The following is a 26,599-nucleotide window of genomic DNA, read 5'->3' as shown; positions in this document are numbered from 1 at the left end:
TTTCCATTTTTAAGTAAAGTGTTCATTACTTTTAACTGAACATGATTATTCATTTTAAAAGTATTTATATGTTCACCCATACTGCAATTTAAATGGAAATATTTTTACAGGTCAGACAGTCTCCTTTTTTGACTGTAAAGATAGGAACAATAATTTCTTGAAGCTTACTACATTCTTATCTAAGAAGCATTAATTCCTTAAAAAACAAGGAAAACATCACTTGTCCATGTCCAGCACAAAGTCCCACTTCTTTTCTGTTCCCTAAAGTAAAGTCACTAGAACACTAGATAGGTAAGCAGCACTCTAGACTGCATTTCTTTGTTCTAATTGCGGTATGTACTATCAACTAATAACACACATCCCTGTTCATTAGTGCTCTGCAGTAGGGTCACATTGGAAAGACCTCTTCATTACTCATGCACTGCTTGTCAGCACACAGGCTGGAGCAAGATTACTAATACATCTCTCTAATTTTACTGAGAATATTGATGTTAAATCAGTCTCATTCACTGTCTACACAACCAGAAGCCTGTCCAATTGGGAAAAAAAAAAGAAACCCACAAACTTGTTCTTCTTATCAAACATCCTAGGTGGAAATGAGGAGATGTGTGTAGCCTATTGTGCTGTATTTGTAATCTGCAATAGTTATCCAACACCTTTATTTCAGAGATTACCACATGTAATGCTGAAAACAAAAAATTTCACAAAGGGACATATGCTAGTTTTGTATAGGAAAAAAATAAGGGAAAAAAATTGAGGAAAAAAAAGCATATCCTAGTAGATTTTCTAGATACCACTCACAATACATGAATAACATAAATTCTCTTCCCGACTTATACTTTAGCTTGCATTAAAAAGTTTGGGGTTTTTTATGGCTTTTACAAAATAAATTTCTGTTAAAAATTTAGTAGGTCAATATTTCGAATTGAATCTGAACACTTTTGGTGATTCTAGTTGCTTTCTGCTGCTTCAAAATAAGTCAACAAAAGGCCCCCAATATTCAAGCAATTTTCTCACCTATCATGGGTATCTTCCTAATTAGGCAGTGTGAAAAAATACAGAGAGGGAAAAAATATAGGGAAAATAAAATCTAAATTATCTACTTACATTGATTTGTCATAAGGATTATTTCTTGTTCTCTATTAAGTGGTGTAAAAAGTTGAGAGTAAAGCAAGCAAATGAATTTCTTCTATTTCTCAAGGGACAGAGTTCTAATAACTCTGGTAGAGAACAGCTACCTGCAACATTACAGAATTAAACTCCTACATCTCGGGTCTGTCCCTGCTTGCTGTGTTTCACTGTCTTTCTTCACTGGCATGACATAAAAAAATTTTCCCACTTATTAAATAATTTGCAATTTTTGATCATTCATACAGGCATTGCAATATCCTTTAAAATTATTCTGCGCTTACTTATCATAAAAGTGCAATTTCCAAAATGAAGTCTTCTAACACTTTTCTCTGTTTAAAAATTTTAGTGCAGTGGTTTCAGGAAAAGAAGTCACAGATATTACAGACAATTTTACTGTCATTTTGATCTTTTTAATCAAATGCCACCTCTTCAAAGAACTTTGACAAATCCAGTGTCCTCAAGAGCTAGATGTTCCACTTGGATTTTGATTGACTGAGCAGTCACAAGAATCTTAAGGGGACAGGGAGTACCACAGCAACTTCACAGCTGCATAAAGAGACAAATTTTTTGACAGTTAATGTCTTATTTTGGGATACTTCATGCAATGTACCAATGGCATACGTGTTCTTTTATTATTTGCAAAACTAGAGTACACCAGTGAGTACTAAAATACAAATTATTGTCATCTGAGGCTTCTAAAATAAACGAGTTTTCCAAAGATGCATGAGGAAAACAGTCTGCATAACTTCTTTTTTCAGTTTGCTTGAAATTCTGCAAATGAAATCAACATCTTATGTGAGATTATGTGAGATTTTTTTTTTTCAGTAAAACAGTCAGGAACATATCTGATAGTAGAAAAATAATTCTGTAATTTCATTGTTCTACACTGAATTCAAAGTAGTTGTCAAAACTAAAATGTCAAATACTAAACTTAGAAATTGGTATTTAAGTATGTTGAATGTGAAGGAGATGAAAGAGACAGGGAGAGAACATGCTGTCAGACATACTCACAAAATATAAATGGATTAATGAAATATATCAATAGCAACAGATCTGTATGTTTGGCTAAGTGATATTTTAGAGGAAACATTTTGCCTGGTTTAATCAAAGCTTGATGCAGCTTTCTGCATAAACTTCAGAAAAGCAACTGGCAGTAGATGAAGATCTGACTCCTTCCCATTAATTTCATAACTTAAAACAGGAAAGACGCTGCAGGTGATGGATATGATGTATCTCCAGCTCCCTTCCCACACCAGGATGTTGACAATTTCAGGAGGATACACAAATTCAGAAAGGGATTAGGCAAATTCCTGAAGGATAGATAAACTGATTGAATAAGTCACCATGGCATGGATAAACACATTGGCTCCAGAAATCTCTTCATCCTGGTAGAAGTGGCATGGTCACACTGCAACTGTTCTCATGTTCCAGCTCCCTGGAATTGTTTTTCTTACTTTCCTATTTGTCTCATGGCAGTAAATCCTTTCCATCTGCTTTTTACTCTCTTTTGTTATCTTGACTGAAAGAGACCACATTAACAACAAGACTGGTTCACAAGTCTCCAACTCTGGGTGTGGAGAATACTTTTCAAATTAAAACCCAAACTACTGAAAACAAAAATTTAATAAAAGAGTTAAGAACCAATGGTAATTCAGATAAATGTCAATGAACTCAATCTAATTAACTTTTGTTTAAAAAAAAAACCCAGTCTGGCAAAGAAGAATCTAACATCAAAGGCCAACAGTGTCATATCTTGCCTTTTTTGTTTTGTTGGGACTTAAAAAAAAAAAAAAAAAAGAAATTAGCTACTGCTTCCACCTTGCAATGCAGGCAGAATTTTAGTATTCCATGTCTGTGAGTGTAGTTCTGGTGGCAAATCATTTGAATTATGTTTTAGGGGTTGCAAGGCATTAGACACTCCTAAGAATTTTGTGTCACTGAAAAGCAATAAAAGAGAGAGGAAATTGGGCTGACACAATTCCGGAACTACAGAAATGCAGCTGACAGACCTCAGCTCTTATCAGTCTTTGACAGGTGCATTTAGGTATTCTTGGGTTATTGCTCTAGGACCTATTAACCTCTACTGAGCCCAGATTTCACCTCTTACAGTCAAGATCATGCAGGGATACTTGGGGCATGTAATTTAATAGAAACCTCCAGAAAGTACATAGTTTCTCACATCCTCAATTTTTCTGCCACCCACAAAAACTTCCTCATCGAATAAAGTAAAAGTTTTTCTTTATCTCCTAAGCATAGAAAAGCAGACAGTGCATGCCAGGATGGCAAGTGAACTGCTGAATAACATGTTTCCCTATTGGTTGTTTCCTTTGCAGGCTGCTTCTTTTTCTGGTCTCCCGGTCAACCACAGGACGTAACTGTGGGCTTGGCAACATCTGCACTAAAGGCAATTTTACTGCACAAGGTAACAATAGATATCACCGTGGATTTTATTTTTTGACCTCTTATATTCCTGACCTCAAAAGGTCCAGTTTTCAGCTGCCAACTGTGAAAATATCTTTTTCTGCATCATCACTGTTATAAAAAAGCTCAGAAGATGAAAAATAACTTTTTGGTGTATCTATGCACCACAGGACTTTGGATTATACTCTTGAGTTGTACTGTGGTATTGACCATTGCCCTCAATGGGACCATTACAGTAATGGATGGGAAAGTAGCAAAGATGCAGCACTAACATTCAGAGATGAGACACCAAGGCTTTTTCTCTCCAAACTTTTGAATATATAGGGTTTGGTGAAGATAAGGTTTTGGCCATGATCTAGTGCAGGAAAGTTTGTAGAAGAATTGAAAAGAGCTTCTGATATTCAGCCAAAGCCTCTAGTTTCTATTAGTTTTGAGCTTGCCTTTTTTATTTTAATATTCAATGCATATTTTTCATTTCTTGCATAGTACCCCAGAGTACAACACAGTTGCTTTGGCCTCTAGGGAGAAAAGTGCATCACCTGAAACTGAGCAAAACTACATAGAATCATAAAATAACAGAATTTTTTTTATGTTGGAGGAGACCTTTAAGATCACTAAGTCCAATTATTAACCATTTTGTCTTGAAAAAAAAAAAAAAAGAATGTGCCAAACAGCCAAACAAAAAGAAAAAAACACCAGTACTCTTAAGGTCATCAGCTAAACCACTCTACACTAGCAATTTAATGATGTCCCTAAATGTGCAGTAAATGTCTTTGGGTACTTTTACACCTTTTAGAAACTCTGTTTTACACAGTGATATCAGGTAAATAAATCAGTTCACTAGTTCTGTGGTGTAAGACTCATACCCCGGCCTGGGAGGGGGAAACACATAATACTATCTTGTCCACTTAGGTATCCAGCGTGTCAGCAAGTCTGTGGAAATTGCCTTGGCTTATGTAGAGTGCAAAACAAAAGGTTTGGGGAGGTGAGGATGTGCAGGTAGTATTTGCTGCTCTGAGGGTCATGTGTCCCAGTGTGTCAATTCTTTTCACCAGTTCCTGGAGCAGACAGACCATTGTCACTGCACCATCCTGCCATGTTGTATTACCACACCAGTCCTCTGATGCTAATAGACAACACCAAACCATGGTCTTGCTTCATGACACTGCTCTGTGGGACTCTGTTACCAACCCAAGCTGACAGTGGGAACAAGACCCCCCAGCTCTACAAAATTAGAACAGTACACGAAGATCTGCAGTGGACACAGTGGAGTAACTCTGTCCTATCCTGCTTGCTAGGGTGTCTCATGTCTGCACTTTATTACCTACCAAGGGTAATAGGCCGTTAGCTGGGGAGAACAGAGCTTTTAATGGATTCTGTTACAATATAATGCTTCGTTAACAGAGCTCTCAAAGAAATCAACAACTTCAAAACTCCCATAATCAATCCAATTTCATCTGATATATGCTCTGTCAAATTGCATTTCAAAAGGCTTTTATAATAGCGAAACTCAGTTATCTAATAACAGCATTAGCAATGTTAATTTTCTAATCAGAACGCAAAATCATTAATTAACCATGCCTTCTTTAACTGAAAGAAGCTGCAGTTCCTAATCAGTAACCCTACGAATCCTTTGATGTTTATGCATAGAAAGGGTACATTCTCCTCTGAAAATACCTGTGAGGCTTTCATTAGTGCTGGTGTTTGCATTGGACACAAAATTGCTTCCCTGGTTCTGCGCCTCTCCCATCCTTCCATCTCGTGCCATTACCTACAGCCACAGGAGGCTGATGCTCAGTAGCATGAGCAGCAGTCCCAGGTGGTTCTTGCTTCCCAGAAACAACACTCAGTTGTCCAAAGACACCTCAGGTCAGTCCCAGCAGCCCAAAGATGTTGGTTTGCCATCATGTCTAGCCCGTCCTCTAGCTCGTACACAGTGGTACATAGAAGAATCTATAACTGTAACAGGATTGGGAGCATGCCTCAGAGTAAGAAAGGCAATTTTACCTCAGGTAAAGGATCCACCTATCTCCACTAGTGTCCAGAAATCAGTAATTCCCCTGAATATTCACCCAGCATGCAACTATTTGCATTTGCAACTCCTGATCACAGCTTCTGAGTGGTTTGGACTCATGGATCTCTGCCAGTGCACAGCTAATTTGAACTTGAATCCATGAAAACTGCTTGCATCCCCAGTTTTCTTCAGGCAAAGATCCCATAGGACTACCACTTGTCATGCAAAACCATATCTTTTTTTTGTTTTGTTATATGTTTATTTGTTTTGAATCTGCTGCTTAAAAACTTTATTGAGAAAATACAGAAAAAATATACTAAATAAATAACTTTAATTTACACCATTATTACTTAAGCTACAAAAGTTCATTCCACTCTCTGGAAACAATTGTTTCCACACTTTAATGGTTATTAAAAAGTCAGCATGGACATAAATTTTCCTTTAAAACAGCCCAACAATAAACAGAAGAACATTTTCAGATTTTTTTTTTTCTGGCATAGATTATTATGTGTGAATCTTACACTACATATTTAATATATTATTAAAACAAAAGTTAAAAACAGAATAGTAAAACAATAGTTCAGCAACTGTTCTTGACATTTACAATCAGGGAATTAATTTTCTTGGGAAACACTGTGCTCCATGCTCCAGGAACATACCCTTTAAATCTGATGATAAACTAACTAACAATTGCATATCCCACTAAAATTAAATGACAGCTTTCATATTTCTAGGGAAAATAAAGCATACTGCTAAGGCTATAAACCTTTTCATGACAACACTATAAGATAAAAACAAGAAAGTATGTACAATTTTTAATTTATTTTCATAATAATAGATTACCATGTAATAGCTTATTTTCTCTTTTAAAAATCCTATTTTTCAGACAGAGCATTTACAGAGAATGAAGACAGCCATACAACACATCCACCATGAAGTTTCTTACACCTATATCTAAATAAGTAAATGGCTCTCAGACTGTGCTTCATCTGTCAAGAACCTAGTGAAGGAATTCAGTCCCTTCCAAGCCTGCTGGCAACCGGTTCCTTAGCCTCAAGCAAGCATTTCACTTTGTTTTCCCCATTTATGAAATATTTGTGCTTTGGCCTGAAGAACAATGAAATGTCCTGAATGCCTTGTTCAGCTAAGCATTTCTAACTAAGTGTGCTTAACTTTACACATACACATAATTGCAAAGACTTTGACATTATAGGTTTTCTTGAAAAAGCACAAAAAGAACTTTTTTTTCTGAGATGAGCCTTGAAGAACATCTGTAACTTTTGTTATAAAGTGGAATTGATAAAAGCATATTAGATGGATCATAAAGTAATGATTATTTTCACTCATAGCTTGGCTACAAGTAATTTGTAGCGGATAGGGTGTAATGTCTTTCTGAAGTATAAAAGTGCCCCCTTAAACTGTCAAATATGGGGAAGAGGACCATGCCTGACATGATTATGCCATTGATTTCCTTCTCAAACTTTTTTGTGTATTTTCAATCTTTAAATAGCAGATCACTTCTGATGAGGACATCTAGCTAAAATAAAATTTCTGTGTTTGGCACATACATGAATAAACTGTTGGAGATCGGACCTTGAGTCATTTTGCCATGGAATTTCCCTAGGAAATGTTATTGTACACACAGCATACACAGCTGAGCATTGAATCTTTTTGAAATTTGCAGCTGTCCTGGAAATTATAAAAGAAGTTTGTTTTGGCTGATTTTACCTATTTTACAACCAAAAATAGAACAAGAAGTTAAAGTCAATTCGCCAAACTACTGACTCTGTAATTGGGTGAAACCATTTATGTGCTTCAGCAGAAACCCTACTGACCTTTTTTTTCCAGACAAAATAAACTGCCTTTGACATTTGGTGATTCAACTGGGAGAAAAATTCAGCCTTATTTTTCAGAAAAGTGAGAACACATCTCCCATTAGCTTTCTGGCTCATGGAACGGTGTGTGTCGTCAGCACACCACTCCTGGAAATAAGACACCAAATGCCTGATCAGTAGAAAATTAAAGAGTCATAGACTGGGTGGAATTGGAAGGAGCCTGAAAATCTGTCTCATTCCAACCCCTGCCATGGACAGAGACACCTTCCACTAGGTTGCTCAAAGCCCCATCCAACCCAGCCTTGAACACTGCCAGAGATGAGGCATCCACAGCTTCTCTGGGCAACCTGTGCCAGTGCCTCACCACCCTCACAGGAAAGAATTCCTAATATCTAATCTAAATCTTAGCATAGCTTCCAGGAGAACCTGCTCCATGACTTTGCTGGCCACCAAGGTGAGACTCACTGGTCTCTAGGTCCCTGTGTCTTCTCTTTTTCTCCTTCTTAAAAATGAAGGTTATGCTTCCCCTTTTCCAGTCAGTGGGAACTTCACCTGTCTGCCTTGACTTCTTAAGTATGCTTCTGAATATCATTTTATAAGTAGGTGTTTTCACAGTAGGCAATGGGGTATCTGGCATTTTTTTACTTTTAAAAAATTACAAGTACCTTTTTCATTCAAAATCTATGAATTATGTTCCCAACTAAACTGCATCATGTAGAGTAAAACAAGTTAGGGGCTCTGAAATTTTGTACTCCCCTAACACCCATGTGTGGGAACTAGTAGAGGCCATGGAGCCTCCCAGCCAAGTCCTGAGACAATCTGGAGACAGTCAAAGAACTACCCCATTTAGGAGCAAGGTAACATATATCTGACACTAAGTCTCCACACAAATAGTGCATTGTATTAAATGCCATTTCCATCCTAAGTGTCCCAAGACACCTCCACAAGAAAAAAGGTTATTATGAACAAACAAAGAATTTCTATTTTGAATCTTCCACTACATTTTCCATTTAAAATTTTATTTCAAGCCATGGACATGTATACTGCAGAGTTGCCATTTATTCACCTTTAGGTTAAAAGCATTCCTAGTTATAATAATTGCCTCTAATGATCTAAAATTATGTGCTCATCATTTTCTTATAGCTGATTACTTCTCCAAAGCCAGCCTGATGGTTAGGCAATCGTGTGCTTTGCTATCTAGACTCAAGTTAGAGATGAGTATGTTATATACTGAATATATATGACACATCTCACATGCTACTTTTAATTTAACCTGAAAAAAAATAAATTTTGAAGCTGGTGATTGTATGTTAACAAGAGAAAGACTGTGAAAAGGTCATTACCTAAACGTGTCAAATCACTGACATATCATCTATCACACCACCCAAATTAATAAGCAATTCTTAGAATATTTATCATTAAGTCAGTTAGATATATATATTCAAGAACAAATGCAATAGACATGGTTAAGAATTATTTTACTTAATGCATCCAAAGTTTCAATGGTAGCTGTTAAGTAACCAGAGAAATATTTGCCACAGAGCATACATAACATCATGGCTGATCCTTTAGCTTTTGCATTTAACAACTCTCATTGTACTTAAAGCTTTGTTTCAGAATTCTGAACATTTGTGATGAATGTACATTTGTGCTATTTCCAGCCCCTCTTCCTGGAATGACTTTGAGAGTTCAAGAAAAATAGCTGCAGCAAGACAAAATGGAGGAAAGAAAAATTCTACACACTCTACTCCAGCATCTATTCCCTATGCACCATCTTCCATCTATCTTTCTTGCGCTGCAAAGCCAGCCCAGTCTATTTGTCTACCTCCTATTAATTAATTATGAATTCACCTGATAATTAAAATTCTGTGTTTACAATCCTGGCTGTGCAGTGGCACAATGTGTGATTCAAACCTGTCACTCTGTGTTAAAAGCAAGGTATGCAGATCTCCAGGTCTCTGGCAGCATTTCATTTTCTTGCTAGAAACACTTAGGAGACATGCTCTTATGACATGGCCACAGTGTATTAACCCTGAAGAGCAAGAAGAAGACACACATAATTTCAAGGCATACAAACAAGCACCAGTTATTTTGCTTGTTAAAAAGTCTGAAAGTTTCCCTTTGAAATCAACTATTTTTGATTATATTCACTTATATTCATCTTAGTAGCTGCAACTGAGCTTTTTATGGCAGAACTCAGTAACTGCAGTAAGCCTGAATTAATAATCAGCATTTTTAGGTTCTTACCTCTATAGAAGAAATGCTGATGCCCTCTCCAGCCCCGCTGCCTGGCCACCCTCTCCTGGGGGGATGTAGGTGGGCAGCTCCATGTCTGGAGCCCAGCAGCTGGCAGGCAGCCACAGAGGTGGGCACTGCTCCACACAGCTGGAGCTCAGGGCAGGTTTGTTCCATCACTCTCACAGAGCTGCAGCTCCCCCGACTTCTGCACAATTTTACCAGCTAAACCTCAGCCCCACCCGATAGCCAGCCCTGCCTGTCCCCCGGGTGCCTACACACCCCTTCCCAAGGCCAGCCGGGATGGGACAGCGGCTGCAGAGACAGGGGTACCCCGCAGGGAGGGGGTGCCACAGCCCTGGGGGCAGCACTGACACATCTCCCGTAGCCGTGAGGGCACTAATGACCCGTGAAACAGCATTAATCCAACACAACACCTGCCCTGGTGTGCCTCGCTGAAATGGAAAGTACCAGCTCTGCCCACATTCACTTTGCAGTTTTCTTTTTTTTTTTTTTTTTTTTTTTTTTTTTTTTTTTTAGATTTAGATTTATAAGACTTATGCAGGCGATTTTTGGTTATTAGTTTTGAATTTGAGATAAAACAAAACAACTTCCAAAAAAACAAACCAAAAACAGACATCAAAGCTAAATCATCATCCCAAGCATATCTGAAAGATCACACCTGAATGCTCACATCTCTTGCTCATGCTTGATCGCATCACTAACCCTCTTCTTACAAAGACATGCATGTTAGAAAGACATGTTCTGTCCCCTCTGCAGAAGGACTTTCCTTCAGGTCACAGTTGGTCTTTTTGACTGAAGAATGCAGAAAACACAGATGGCAGGTACAACAAAAATATGAAATATATATATATATATATATATAAATCATCCTGATAGTTAGCAGGTTCCTTTCATAAAGCTTGGTGGATGTGATAGCCCAAGAGCGAAGGGAGAAGGAAGGGCAACCACGTCAGGCAGTTCACTGGGACTTGACTCCACTCATCTCCTGCTGCCTGTTCTTGTTTCTCCAGAGTGCCCTTGTTACTGCCTAGACCCGCGAGTTCTGCTGTAGCCTCTTAAGATCCAGAGTGTGCTCTGGGCAACACCACAGACAATGACAGAGGAGCAAGAGGGGCAGAACAAGCTGCTGAAAATCATATCATCCTGTGAGCAGCATGTGGAGTGGGACAGAGGTGACTCACTAAATGCTTCTACAGTGCATGTGCACATTCCTGAATATTAGAAAACAATAATTAAGTTGAAATAGATAAGGACAGCAGCTAAAATACAGTCAAATATACTAGTTTCTGGGGCAAATTTCACTTTGGTTTTACATCTCTACAAATTTTGAAAACTGCCTTAAGTCTCTGCAATGTCTCTTGAGTCCCCATCCTGTGACAGCAGAGCACTGAGCCAAAGCTTTGCCCCAGGAATTTCTAGCCGCTCATTTTTTGTTCTCACTGGGTGCTCTAAATAAGCAATTGGATGCATATCACCACAGAGTTATTATTTCTGTCATAAATTTTCAAAACTACCTATATGAATAACTGAAAGCTAAAGTCCTTCAGGGAGTGTCATAAATCCAAAAGCTGTCTGAGTGCTAGATTTAGTATTTCGATCATTGAAGTGGCTGAAAGTAGTACAAAAATATATGCACAGAAGGACAGTTCTCTGTCAGCTGTACACATTTACACAGATTTCTGGGCAACAGTTTCAACCAGAAATTAACAACTTGGTCTAAGTAAAATAACTCCCATCCAGGCTTCCAACAGGGTATTGGAATTTACCCTGCCAAGGTGTGCAATGCTTAAAGTACCTTAAAGTGTCTTCCTGAAAAGCATCTCCTAAAGGTTTACTGTTCTCCATATAAAGCCAAAATACAGCATTTTAAAGGTATTTAAATGTTTTATAGAGCTTTCTCTACATACAGATGGAAGAAACCAAGTAAGACATTTTTCCATGTATCTGCAGCTCAACCTAAGACACCATCCCAAAATGCCGTAGCATAGTCTTGGTGACTTGTTCCTGTTATCCCAAACCTCCTTTCTTGGGTACAAACACTGTCAACCAAGTTTATCATTTTGAACACAAGTAACAATCCTAAGAAAACAGTCCAAGCTCCAAAAACTAATCTGGGTAGAGGCTGTACTGGATGAAATGTAGATGCAAGAGTGAAAGGCCCAAATAAGTACAGGGTCACCATCTTCTGCTCTCTTCATGTCCTCCACAAAGCTAAATGTGAATAGAATTAGCTGGGTAAACACAGGCGTGGTGGAAATGAGATACTTCAGCAAACCTCTGGTGCAATTCTTTGGGATCATTGTAGGGTGTTATAAATTCCAGGGGATTACAGCCAAACAGAGATCAGGGACCAAAATATCTGTTTGGTGAGGATGAAGAGAAGACAGTGAGAAGTATTACAGTATAACCTCTGACGTTGCCTTCTCATGCAATGATGATGACCAGTAGTGAAAGCATTTCATCCAGTGCGGCACCAGGAATGGCCACATCCAAGCTGCCACTATGGGTAACAACTGGCTATATAGGGAGCAGAATTGTGGTGCATCATGGATTTTAGGAAATCTGAGGCATTATTTTCTCCCTGGAAGTCAAGTATCAGGATAGACACATTAATGGAAGTGACAAAGAATTCTTTCAGTCACCCATGCTATAGAGGCAGGGAGATAGTCTGCTTTGTTCCTGACAGGTTTTGAATGCTTCCATCTCTGTCTGCTGAGACAGGTGGAAAAACAGTCAGGTTCCCACTAAAATCTGGAATTGTTCATTATTCTCAGTGTGGAAAGTCTATCAACAAATTAAAAAAAAAACAAACCCAAACCCTAGGATTTTAATGACTTTTCTATTTTTGTCTTAATGAAAAAACTATAGCACCCCTTTATTATGGTCACATACCGTAAGGAACTTACCATCATCACAGCACTAACAATAGGTAAAAAGTTTTGAAAGTTTGACATTATTGACCTTATAATTTTAGTTAAATGTGGAACACTTTTATTGAGGCCAAAAAAAAGCCCTGAGGGATTTTATTTCAGTAGATAGAAACTGCTAACTTACTGTGCCAATAATCCAACAGTTTGCAGACAATACTTTCCCAGACAGGAAGGCAGTACGTTATTGTAATGCACATCTTTTAAGAAATCAACAGACTTAAAGCTATACCAGTGTGTTACATTTTTGGTGGCACACACTTCACTCTCTTAACTAGTACTTCTAAGACCTACATGATGTGCAGTCAAGAAAGGAAGATATCTTATGTAAGCATGCTCCCACTGAATCGGAGAGATTATCTTTTAATGTTCTCCTGGCTTTTATGGGCGCAAAAGGAAAAAAATAGAAACTTCCTTTTATAGGCACAAGAGGAAAAAATCTTCTTCATGGTGCCAATTCCTCTCATTCACATCCTCTTTCATGATTTCATTTGTGCAGTCAATTGCTCACAGACATGAATAGGAAGGTGGCAGTACAGCCCTGCTTTACCATATAAAATACAAGGTAGCAGGAAGGTGAGGCCCTGGAGAGCAGTTTCTCAAGGTGATGCTCCTGACAGGGGATATCCACACCTTTTCAAACAGGTAACATTATGCTGGATCTCATTTTAATTTCACAGACATTATATAAGGGCAAGGAACTGCAATAATTATTATTATCCTATTATTGTAATTGCTCAAAGGATTTTCTGCTAGTCTCCCATTTAGCATAGTATGTGAAAGGCTGACAAAGAAAACGTGATGAAGTTGTGAAGCTCTGGTGCCTGACAGCTGTTCTGAAGAACAAGAGATTCCCATCATAAACAGTAACTGAATGATGGGCTTTCTGGTCCTTTCATCAGGAAATGAAAAAACAGTAGTCCTTCAACATCTGTTAAAGACCCAGAAAAGTATGGAGAGAAGCAACCCAATTCATCTGCATGAACTGTTTTTTTGTGGTACAGCACCACCACTCCCTCAAAATGTTGCACATATTGAAGTCCATATCTGACTTGGGGGAGTAAGACAGAGATGGAAACAGGCAGAGTTGTTCTGAGGTCATATTCAATTTCTTTTTTGTTTGTGACCAAGAAGCAAATGTTTTATACTCCTTCCCTTTCCTTCCTTTCCCTGCAGTAGTTAAGCTGACAGTTATCTGCAACCAATACATTACAGGATCTAATAAGCTGCTGTGGCTTCTGGTGCTGAACCCAGAAGATAGAACAGCCTGTGTCCTTAGCTATGGGGTAGGACTGGGACTGTATGATTTTGGTTCTGGGATGCCTGGATCCTCTTCAGTGGTGCAGAGCATGGGAAGCACCATGTCAACTGCTTCCACGGGTAGTGCTTCTTGAAAACTGCTCCCATTTTGTCATGTAAAGCTGGGGTATATAACAATAAAAACCAGAAGAAAAGACAGAAGAAGATAGCTGATGGAAGCAAACAGAATTTTCTCTGTGTTTCCTGGAAGAGTATTTTTCAGTCTTGTGCTATTCTGTTACTCCTCCTGTGCTTCACTGGATGTCTGGTCCAGGTGTTACTTACCGCTCTGTACTAAGTTTTCAGATTGTCACAACCACATATTCACCTTAAAGCATTTTAAAGTCATGTCAGCTCACACCAGCTATAATGCCTGGTTCACAAGCACCAGCCACACCTTACAGCTGTTTTCAGAAGCAGAAAATTCCCCATGCAGCGAGTAGTGCTCCATGTCAGTCAGTTCTCTGCTCTCTGAATCCTCTTTCGCCAACACCAAATAATGGTGTTTCCTTAATACATGGCTCCTGATGTATCTTGAAGCTCTTCTCTCACCCAGCTGGGCATCCACGGAGGGCAAAGAGCAACTTCAGGGGCAAGATCTCAAACTCTAAATTAAAGTCCTTACTCCGGATAATCTCCCATTTCTGAGTCTGCAGAGGTGCCTGAAGAACCAGGGCAGACCCAGCTCCCACCTGGGCTCCAAATCATCTCACGCAGCACCTGCCATAACCTTGTCAATTATCTGCTGCACACATGCATTTCCGTTAACTGTGCATGTTCTTTTTCTGAGTTATCTGAAAAGACCTTTACATTTTCCAGCTGATTTCAATAATAACTGAATAATAAATAATTTAAGTAAAGCATTTAATGGATGGAATAAACAGAACGCTGTAAATACAGCTATTACTACAACCATAATTAATTGTTGAGGTCTTTTGTTACTACTTGTCCCTGTTTAAGTGACTTAATAGTATCAGGAAAGAAAGGGTTTGTCCTTTTTTATTCTTTCCATATACATCTGGTATTCAGAACACTGCAACAGATCATCAAAGACAGCTATGGGAGCACTTCTTGTGTTCCTTTATTCAGTCTTTTGCTTTCTGCAAATATTCTTGTGTTTTAAATCTCATTCATCATCATGTTTGTGTTCAGGCTGCAATCTCGTCTGACACACAAAGCAGATGAAACTAGGGATTTCGAAAGCTAAATTCATAACTCTTGATATCTTAAGCTAACAGACCAAAGCCTCCAGGTGAAAGCAGTAACAGATTCACGTCCTCTGTGGCTCATAGAAAGTGGAATATGTATAACATATATGACCATTAAGTTGAATTTGTAGGTAGATGAGTCTGTAAATACAAACAATGGGGATTAGCACACATTTGTTAGCAAAAATGTACTTAATGGTCTTGGAACACATTTACCAAGCTTATATTACTGTTGCTTGAAGCCACAGTCCCTGCTGGGGTTAGGAGACGTTTTTCTCTTATGAGAGGGGAAAAAGTCCTACCATTTGTGTCACCCTAAGCATTCTTCAAGGGAACTTGAAAAAGGCCCCAGTAAGTCCTTACATGTCTTGCCATAACTAAACCATGCTACTAAAGGTGTCCCAAGCCACCTTTCTGTGCTGGCAAGACACAGTTCCAACCATCCAGAACAAACCCCAGTAAAAGCCAACAATTAACTCAGTAGACTTTTTTCCCTTGCCTACTCTTTATGGCTCCTACATTCAACACAGATAAAGACACCGGATGACATATCCCAACGAAGTCTTGATTACATGACAATTTACCTGAGATTTTTTTCTGTCTTCAAGTCAAGACTGGATTTATTCAGGAAAAAAATAAAATTACAGGCTGAATAAAGGTATTGAGGCTGTCTGACAAGCATCTTGATGGTCCCACTGAGTGATCAAAATGGTCCCATTTAGCCTTAATCTGTGGACATTATTGCATACTATCCACACTCCCACTCACTTGGTGACCTTTACTTTTTCTTTGTTGAAGCAATGATGCTCGTAGCCATCAGTCAATATTTCCTACCCCAGACTGCTCTCACATCTTTCCTACATCATCTCTAAGGACTTCTAACTTGGATCACTTCCATTCGGCACCACACCTGACTTTCCAGACACACTTTGATGGGATCTATGTAATTCTGCAGCAAATGCCAATGAAGGTACTCCCAATACACCTCTACACCTCTTATGCTCTTTTCCTTGAATCTTTCTTTGCCCCTCCAGACAGCAACTCTAATTATTAATTAATCTATATAATAACATATCATACAGTAATATTCAGCTGCTTTTACCACCTCAGAGAAGCTGACCAAAGATACTGATTTTTTAAACAAAGGACCTGAGAAAGAAAAACCTCTGACCAGCTCTCAATTGCAGGCCACACAAACAGCTAGATACAGTGTTAACAGGGTGCGCAAACAGCCCCCAAACCCAGCTTTTTACTTGGCTTGTGCTTTCTACTTGGAGGGGAAGTGAGAAAAACTCCTGACTCAGACAAGAGCCGATGACTATTGATTTTTAAAGGAAATTATCCTTCCAGTTGCAGTGGTTTTGAAAAGCCCACTTTTAAACACTCTTCTCAGTTTAAATGAATGGAAATTATCAAGGCTGAATGCTTTTACTAGAAAACCTCTCCAGGGTAGATCCATACAGAAAACCTGGAGGAAATCACTGAAAGAAGATCTACACTACTCTGCTGAGACTGAGGGTCTGTAAAAGCTTCTTCCTTTTTCCCCCCATCAACTTAGGTGAGAAAACAGAGAGCTCAGTTTTTTGATAGCCACATGCTACTTAAAAATTACAACTTTCTTTCCTGAATTTTACGTGAATGTATCTGTGTTTGATAAAATCTTTCTCCCTTATACTCAGTGTTTTTCAGACATTAACATAGCATCATCCAGATCCATATCTCACATTAACTAGTAGTGTGAAACACCTCTACTGAATGTCAGGAATATTAAAGTAGCAGAACAAGATTTTGGGGACAAACCATATGCTACATTTTGTATTTTTTTTCTACAGGAATGTCCTCTCTTTCTGCTGTTTTTACCTTGAATATCTATTACATGAATCTCTTTTCCCACTGGGAAAACAGCTCTGACCCTGACACGGTGACATCAGTGAAATTGCTAACGAAAAGAAATCATGGAATGGTTTGGGTTGGAAGGGGACCTTGACAATAACCAAAAATGAAGCATAAGGCATATCTGAGAAAGAAATTAATAAAAATTGATTATTTTTATAATAATTCCTAACTACTTTGCATGATAATTTCTAATACTAACATATACATTATCTTTTACACCACAATGTGAAGATGTAAATTCTATATCCTTGAAAACTGTGGCAAGCAAAGCATAAAGGTCTCAATTCCTTTCAGCAATTAACTACCTGTGAACTTTCCTAAAATTTGATGGATATTCACTAGGCATATCTGAACTTTACATCAAGAACATAAAAAAAATAAAAAGATGAAGCAAATAAAAAATGAAGTTGCATTTTTATGGGTTTAAAAGTTCATTATGAAAATACACATCAGAAGCAACTGGAAGAGTGTGCATGCAGAGATGGCACAGGATCTACCCCACAGAGGGTCTGAAAGCGAGAAACAAAGAGCTGTTATGAGTAGTTAAATAATTATGTATTTTAATATATCTTCAAAATGTGTTTAAAGCCTTTCCCCACAAATAGCCTAATAAATAATATAGTGAAAAGTGGAAGTACTTTTTCTTTCTTTTGGACCGTATTTGTATTTACAGGAAAAAAGCCCTGCATGTTGGTTATGAATATAGTGAAAGGTACTGCACAAGCCTGCATGCTTCAGGAGCACTTGCTGCATATAAATACAACATTGAAATAGGCTGTGGAACACAAGAAAACAGTAGCCCAACTGACTTTCTTTGTAAACAGGCAATTATGTACCAGGGGTCCAATTGCTAAACATTTTGGTTTTTAAAAATAACAGGAGTTAAGCAATTTAGTAAGTTTAAAAATTTGAGCTATGATATGAAAAATGAGAACATATTCTCCTTGCAAACAAAGTGGATTCCTACTACTCCTTCTTTTTAAGAGGGTCTAAACTCTGCAATCACTGCTCAGGTAGAGCCCCTATTTAAATCACAAACAGCTCTGTCTGGGGGAAAAAAGCCTGCAGGACAAGGGCCAGTGTTTGCATTGGAGTTTGTTAATGCTAGCATAGCTGGTCAAAATCCAGCCATTACAGTAGCTTTGTTGTAAGTATCCGGGTATTTCCAGTTGAGTCCAACATAAATTTAGCTATAGTCAGCTCTGGAGGAACTGGTGAAGAGGAAGAATGATCTGGGTCTTTCCAATGTGTAGCCAGGACAAGGGTGATGGGTATGTGTCACCCTGGTTCCATCTTCTCACTATACAGAACCTGCAATTATTTGTACAAGTCAGGCAGACTTCATCTGGACTATGGGCAAAAGAGCAGGGAAGAAAGAGTCCTCACAAGGAAGTAGCAGCACCAACAGAAGACACTTGCTCCATGCATTATTGCATAGAGGAGGACAGATTTTCCCAAGTGGTCAGCAGTAAACAGTTCCCAACAGGAAGGCAGGTGCTTCTAAGGACTTTGGAAAACACTAGACTATCTCTGAGTGCCAAAATGTAAGGTAGCCTTTCTATTTGAACTTTAGTGCCTGAAAGCAGACATCACTAATACAGAATTTTTGAGATAACTCAAGATATAACTGCGTTGACAAACTGAATCCACATCAACATTGATAAAAGCCAGTAGGATCTTTGTAAACCATAATAACAACAAAAATCTAATAAGAACCTGGACTAGATAGAGGAAGATGTTAAAATTTCTGAAAAAATTATTAAAAGTAAAGCCAAAATTTCAAAACAAGACACTATGATCAGATACTTTTGAGTAAATTTATTTTCCAAAGTTCAGAACAATTCTTGATTTACACAGAAATAAATTATCTAGTTTGACTTTGTGTGCTACCACATAACTTCGGTGTGCCCACCTCAGTTGCAGAAGCAGACTTGGTGCTGTACTAGCCCAAAATCTTTGCCTCAAGCTAAGTGCCAGAGGAATGGAAATCCAGAGAACAGGCCAATTTTCCCTATAATTACACTGGTGCAATCATAGGGACATCTTCACTTTTGCACTAGCACAGATTACATACCCTTAAATCAGTCATATATTAAGGAATAGGAACTATGAGAAATGACTATTTGGTCCCATATGTTTAAATCCAAAGAACTTCACCTGCTCACAATCTGGAATTGCACAATTCATTGTAGGATCTAAAACCATTAAGAAATCAAAGCAGACGTCTTCCCCTCTCATGAACAAGCAAGTCTCAAAACAATCAAGACCTAAAAATGAAATGCATGAGTTATTTTGACTAGCATACAAACTTAGATCACAATGATAAAGCTGAAGTTAATCAATTTAATTTAGTTGTTAAAGTGCTTTGTCCTACACAAGAAGTACTGCACTGTTTTGCCTACTGCAAAACGAATGAAGAAACACAGTCTTATTAATCCTCTGAAATGAACATTAAATTGCTTCTATAGGCTACTATAAAGCTTTTGAGTTTAAAGTTTTAGTCAGTCCAGTAACATGCTAGGACAAATGCCAGGGAAATGAATGTTTTGGATTTCCAGGGTAGAAATATGACTGTATGTCAGCGAAGGCCCATCATTTATTTTCCCAACAATAACCCTGAAAATTAAAACCAGACTCCGATGGATTGGAGATATGGACAACTGATCTTCTCTCTGTTGTATGGCTATTTACAAATGTCACATTTAGAGCTATGAAACTCTTTGAATATGGATGTTCTTATCTCTAAAAAATATACAGAATCCTTCTTATGGCAGATGACACCCAAGTACACACACATTCTTTGATTCCATCAGCAAACGCTAATAATAAAAATTGTTAAGAGAAATTGTTTTCAATAATTGGAGTCTAGCTTGAGATAAATTCTGCATATTAAAGTAAAACACTCACTTAAAAAGGATTTTTGTAATCAAACCTATCTTAGAAGGGTAAAATTTAATCTAGTTCCATCTTTCTAGCCAACTGGTACACTATTTGCTTTTGCAGTTAAAACCTGACTGTATGATAACTCCCAACACACCACAAACTGCATCCTTGGGAGTACTGCACTGCTCTTGATAGCAAAACACCATTCAGCTGTATGAAACCTCACTTTCTAAATAAAGAATATCATGGTTTTAAATGACACTGATTATTCAACCAAGGTTATGCTTCTATTGCTAAATTGAGTTGTAATTATAAAGCAGAATTAATAACCAAATTTAATGAAAATCCCATTATGATGCAGCTGAGGAAATCAAAGTTGAAACTCCTGTAGGTAAAATGACAGATAGTCACAATATAAGGGCAATACTATGTGTGAGTCTATTTCCTCAGCTTTCTAGAGCTCTCAGCAGAAAGTTAACTCCAAAATGACATTGCCTCTCCCCTCAGGAGCATGCACAGTCCCAGAGACAAACACACAGAGAGGTGAGGGTGACAAGGGAGGCTCCTGTCTGACCTCAGGGCTGCCTCTGGCCTCAGTTGATCTTCCCCAGAAACTGCATTCTCACCAGTGAGGCAGAATCAGGCCCTCCAATTTCAGGTCACCAACCTCACATAAATCTAGAGGGCACAAGAGTCAAAAACACTAACTCCTGGTTAAAGAGGAAAGTCATTCCAAGATACAAAATTTTAAATTCCAGTAGGCTTTTCTTCTCATCCAGGTGGCACATAAACAAGATTATGCTTTGGGAGATTTGCATCCACTGGGATTAAAATCTAGTGAAACCAGAACTGTGAAAAAGAGGAAGGAAGTGTCTCATTTTCCCTAAATTATACTTATTAGGTATATATTCATCTCAGAATACACATTAAGTCAAACAGACTCAAAGAGAAAAACTTTACTTTTATCATAAAACACTAATGAAAGACTGGAATTAATCTCTCTTCATCCCCTTTAGCCTAATTCTGTTCAAGAACTGCAAGATGCTACAGATTAAGGATTTTTCCAACTTCAACAGAAAAATTCTCAACCACAAGACAAGAGCTGAAAGGGAAATAGTTCTTAGTAAATCATAGCAATAACTCTCATAAGTACTCAAGCATCTTTAATGTTGACTGCGTTGCTGAGATATACTAATGTACTATATAGATGGTGCATGGGGAGGGAAGAAAATTATTTCACATTCAGCCAAAGAATAAATATATACAATCCTCTCCAAAAATCAGTGTTATGCTCCAACATCTGAAATCAAACTGAATACAGGTAAATTTCATCATGAGCAGAATTTCCTGCTTATAAGTGGCAGACCAATGTATGCCAATAGACAAATGTTTCAGCTCTGGTGTATTGTGTTCTGATGAGTAAGAATCTTGTACTATTCATGTTTTTGAATAATTTCAGCTCTGTCAGTAAGAGGGATTCTCTGAATAATGTATGTAGTGCAAAAGAAATGAAGAGTTTAAATAAAACACGCGAATGTGAAGGGAAAAGAAAAAGGATTGAAATCTCCAAAGTGATATAGATCAGATCAATTTTGATAACTTACAACAGATTTTATCTGCTAAGACAACCTGTTTCATATGCATTCAAGACTTAAAATAAAAACACTAATGTTCTAAGCCTGTTTGAAGAAAAGAAAAATGCACAAAATAACCATTGGCAATTAGCTATGACATTGAACACACAAAATTTTTCCAGTTCCAAAAGTACTCCTGGGTGAACATTTTGATGTATGTTTTTTACCTAGTGAAAAGAAAAAAAAAATTAAAGTTTTGCAAGTGTTGCAGTGAGTTACCTGCTAGTATGCCATCCATAATCCTTTCGAATAATCTGTCTACTGTCCCTGACACATGCAAAAGGTCAGACCCTGAATCTTCACAAGCAACCTCTGCAGGAAATGGAAACAGAAATAGAGGAAACTGGTAATGTCTCAGAGCTTTATGCTTGAACTCACATGAATATTCATCTCGGTCCAGCAGCTCTCAGGCTTTTGTACTGTATATTTGGGGACATGTGCTCTGAGTAATTTCTACACAATAGCAAGGTCCAAACTCACTGTTTCACAGCAGTTCAGCAAAGAGTTTTCATTTCATATTACCATGAAATCGCTTAATTCAGAGCTGATGGTGGGGGTTTCTTTAATTAGGTTAGAAAAACTCACACATCTGTGCTTTAGAAGCCTCTGTCAAGCCAGGAAATTCAATCACATGGAAGCCAGTGTCCTCCAGCTATCAGACAATTGATTTTTGCAGATCTCTGCTCACATTTAGCTTAAGGAACATGAGATATGTTCATTCAGTTGTCAGCCGGTTTGCCTACATTTCATTTGGAGAATATCTGTTGTTTAAAAAATATTCTTCAGTAATAAAATGTTTTTAAAAAGAAGAAGTAGTCAGATTATTGGCACAAGACTGCAAAACATGAAATAAATGCAAACTTGGACTAATGCAAAAATACATGTGCATTTAAGCGGCAAGTAGAAACATAAATAAGGCCTTTAGGATTACTTTAATACAGATGTACAGAATTTTATGAGCATACACACAGATAAGCATATAAATTTAATTTTGCCTTTCTTCTCTGCCTCCCCCCCATACTACAAGGATTCATCATTTCTAAAGCTATTAAACACTTTGGAACCGAAACTGGGTTCAGCTTAAAGAGGAAACGAAAAGGATCAGGTTATGAATCACTATTTCTATAAATGACAGCAAACATAATGGGAGAGGTGTTCCTCAGCTAAATATAAAGCAAAAATAGCATAAGGTGATTGGAATGAGAGAAGAATCTGCTGCAAACAGTGTAAATGAGCAAAGGTTTGGGCAAACACTTTTTGAATTTAAGGTGCTTAGTTTTACACAGAAAAGCGGTCCAATTTTAGGCATTTTTAAATGTGTGCAAATCAAAATTAATTCACTAACATTCAAATGGAAAGACTAAGCAGTATCCTTAATCCAAAATGTAGCAATAGCCTGAGAAATTGTCAGAACTAGATGCGTAGGCAGAATCTAGAATAATTGACTTCACCTAAAATTATTGATTTTTGTACACAAAAATTTTAGTCCCATCCTCTTTTACTAAAAATGTAAGTTTAAAAAAGGTACTGTGTCATTGGTCTCCGTGGAAGACATGCAAAAGTTGACATGAACTGTAATATTTTCTCAATGAACTACACCTGCACAGACCTGATTCCTTCCAGTTTCAAAGCATCTTTTGAAATGTTTTTACCTTATGGAATTTGATACTGATTTCCACGCTACACACAACTAATACATTGCTTAAAACAGAATTCACGCTTTATGGGACATCACTCTTTCCTGCATAAAATGAATGGAGCCATTTTGGCAGCTCAGAAGCTTTTCCTCTTAAACAAGGTGGCAAGGTCATCTGAAACTTGAAGTAGCAAAGACTTGTATAAATAAATTTAGCAATCATGCAATAAATTATTCATGAGAACTGCACAGCATATTGTATGTTTACATATTAAAAAGTGCCACAGAGATGGCAGTGAGAAAGTGAAGAGAATCAGAGCACATATTTTTAAGGCACCATGAACACTTAAGACATTCTCCAGTATGTTTCTATTTTAAACTCGCTCAGCAATGTCGCTTAGAGCATCTACTTCCAGAGGCAATTCACTCTTGAATGAAGAGGAGGGATTCAAAAACTTAAGAGCTACAGAGGAAAACCTATAGAGTCCTTAAATATGAACATCAAAGTAGTAACACTACTAGAGTCTTCAGCTTTGCCCCACTGTACACTGTCTTACATAATAACATGAATTCCTTTTAAGAAGCCAGACATACACGAAAACAAATAGAAATAATGCTTTGCCCCTTTCAGAGATTAGGCATATCTAGTACGTGGTTCAACCACTGGTAAAGACCCTGGGGTGACTGAAATGTAGCAATTTCAATGCATCTAATTATATGTCACTTTTATGAAAATAGAAATTAAAGAACATAAATGTTACCTCATTTGTTAAGGGCATTTCTTGCTCTGACTTCATTTCATTGTGTATGTGCATCTGTGTGTATGTGGGTGTGTGTGTGCTTATAAAATATATAGTAGGACAACAATATTTGTTCCAGTTGAGGTGGTCTGTGAAATCAAGTAGATCAGATACTAACTTGATTTGGCACCAATGTATGGATGCATAGAGACATATCCACAGGATGTATGCATTACGAAATGGTAAGAGACATTTACAACCTAGAATATAAGAGCAGGGCTGCCTCAAGTGACATCACCAGATCAACTGCAGCGTCAAGCAACTCAGATATATTATCCTGCACACCACTGCTTCCCTGTCTCCTTTCCAGCCATTACAAAAGCATTTGGGAGCACAAACATTATCATATATTTTCAAATACACTCAAGGCACAGCATGCACAGAAACAAACAAAAGTGTGGGGTTTATGCACTTATTGAGACATTCATATTTTTTCTTTACAACAACAAAATTCATCTCCATAGAAACCAGGAAACAAGAAACTACAGTAATACCGCAGCTTACTTTTTTACTAAAGTAAATGTCACATCAGGTTAGTCAGCAGAAGGCAGGAGAGGAGATTTTGCTCCATTAAGGAACCAATGAGGACTGCTGCCCCTTTTGCTCTTCTGCAAAGGCTATCTGTACCGAAGACAGACTTCCTGATATATTTATAATGCAAGATAACAACGTGGTTTCCTGTTCTTTCCACTACAATTTATGCGTAAGGTGCTCAGATCAGTGGCATGTTTACTTACAGGCATTTGTTACAGCGAAGCTGTTAGCTGTTTCAATGTTGTCTACATGAGGAACCAAATTAAAAGGTGCTTCGGATGCATTGGGGCTGGTGTTATGAAGAAAGATTGCTAATCGAAAAGCAGTGTATTCCTGATCTGTGTTCCTGATGAAGAGACCACCTACAAAAAACAGAAAAAAAAAAAAAAAAAGCAAAAGCAAAAGCAGCTGGGTAAATAATTTGCAAGCCTCTTACTGTCTTGTAAAACCGAGCAACTGTCTCTCCCAAAGCTGCCCAATAAGGCAAGTCCTAAGACTTTAATGGATAAAGAACTAATCGTATTCATAATCACAACCACTGCCTTTAAATCACCGTCCTCAATCGATTTTAACCTCCCTGATGCATTCATGCTTCTTTTCTGACTTCTCAGTTTTCAGCCTTTCATACATAAATACATAAATACCCAGATTTGTCATGATTACAGTGACCTTTTAAAGTGTTTAGCCTCCATCACCCTGATACTGAACACACTGGTAAATCAGCTGCTCAACAGCCTCTCACATTAAGTGGTGGGCTGATTAAGCGGAACGATGCTTTCTGGATTAAAAGGGAATACCAACTCGACGTAGGATAATCTGCACTGAAGAGGAAGATAATGAACTTTGCTCCTCTGCAGCCATGTGCAGGCAGGGAGCAGCTCAGCCTTATTAGCAGCATCTTTACAAGTCCACAAGAAATGATGCAGTGATGGAGCTGAGCTGGAAAGAATTCAGATAGCCGCGTCCCATCCCAAACACGTCCGAAAGAAGGGAAGCAGGAGGCGATGGGAAAGGGGTGAGGATGGGGCACAGGACTACAGGGAGACACTTACAAAACCCTAAACTTTCCAACAACAGAGAGGAACGAAGGACGCTGTAGCCTTTTACCCACCCCCCCCCCCCCCCCCATCCCTGCCGGCTACCGCAACCTCCGGGACTCGTCATTCCTTCGAGAGTCAGGCAAATGCAAAGGGGAGTCGGAGGGGGCTGAAGAAGCCAAGGGGCATTAGCCCCGAGCCCCTTCCTGCCCTGCCGATACCGCACGCCCGGGGCTGGAAGGAGTTCTGCACAAGATAAGCATCCTCCTTCCCGCACGCGAACGCACACAGAAATATTTACGCACACAGAAATATTTACACACACAGACACACGGAGGCACATATACAGAAACACGAGGATGATTCGTGCAGGCACGGAAATGGGATGGTGCTGGAGGAGAAATCTACAAAAACTGCCTTCAGAGCCTCCTTTCCAACTCACTTCGCACAGGATTGAACCCCTGGACACACGCACGCAGCCCAATGCAGCGCTTACCTATTTGCACGCTGCTAGGAAAAGCTCCCATTGCTAGTCCCCAAAAGCCAGAAAACAACAAGACAAGCTGTCTGCAAATTATCCTCATCTTCTCTTCTGCCTCTCTGTCTCGCCTTCTCCCGCTCGCTCGCTGGATGCTGCTCAAAGAGGCATCGAGGGCGAGGAGGATACACACAAAACCAGGAATAAAAAAGAAAAAATAAAAAAAAAAAAAAAAAGGGGGAAGGGGGAGAAAAAGAGAGGTTTCCTCCTTTTTCTTTTTATTCTTTTTTTTTTTTTTTTTTTTTTTTTTCTGGTGGTTTGGTTTTAGAATTTGTTCGCTATCCTCTCCCGCTCGCGCCCTGCCTCTCTCCCGGCTGCCGCTTCAGCAAGCCATGCCGCCGCGGCGGATTTTTCCCGCAGTCTCCATCGCCGGGGAGCGGAGTGTGTCCGGCTGCAAATGTTGCACATGCAGAAGATGGTGGTGAGTTTGGCGGCGGGGGGCAGCGTCTGGCGGAGGCGCGGCGCGGCGCGGGCGGACATGCGCCGTGCGCCCCCCCCGCCGCCCGCACCGCCGCGGGCGGGAGCCGCCGCCGTGCGCGCCCCGCTC

The 26,599-nt window shown here is 38.7% G+C and overlaps 1 protein-coding gene across 5 annotated transcripts in view; it reads right to left on the bottom strand.

The window, feature by feature from the left end:
- GRIA4 (glutamate ionotropic receptor AMPA type subunit 4) overlaps window positions 1–26,201 on the bottom strand; it is a 211,437-nt gene extending 185,236 nt beyond the window's left edge. For 4 of the 5 annotated variants that reach the window (XM_053969883.1, XM_053969884.1, XM_053969885.1 and 1 more), the window contains exons 1-2: window positions 26,011–26,178; window positions 24,681–24,839 (exon numbers count right to left, since the gene is read on the bottom strand). In XM_053969883.1, the coding sequence (XP_053825858.1) occupies window positions 24,681–24,839; window positions 26,011–26,098 (247 nt within the window). In that variant the 5' untranslated portion in view covers window positions 26,099–26,178. Of the gene's footprint in view, window positions 1–24,680; window positions 24,840–26,010 lie in introns of all 5 variants that reach the window. The other variant, XM_053969887.1, reaches the window with a different exon arrangement.
- Window positions 26,202–26,599: the final 398 nt, after the last annotated feature.

The sequence above is a fragment of the Vidua macroura genome, chromosome 2, assembly GCF_024509145.1.
Source record: "Vidua macroura isolate BioBank_ID:100142 chromosome 2, ASM2450914v1, whole genome shotgun sequence".
NCBI classification, from domain to species: domain Eukaryota; kingdom Metazoa; phylum Chordata; class Aves; order Passeriformes; family Viduidae; genus Vidua; species Vidua macroura.
Note: the sequence above shows the minus strand (reverse complement) of the source record. Positions and strands in the feature narration are given on the sequence as shown.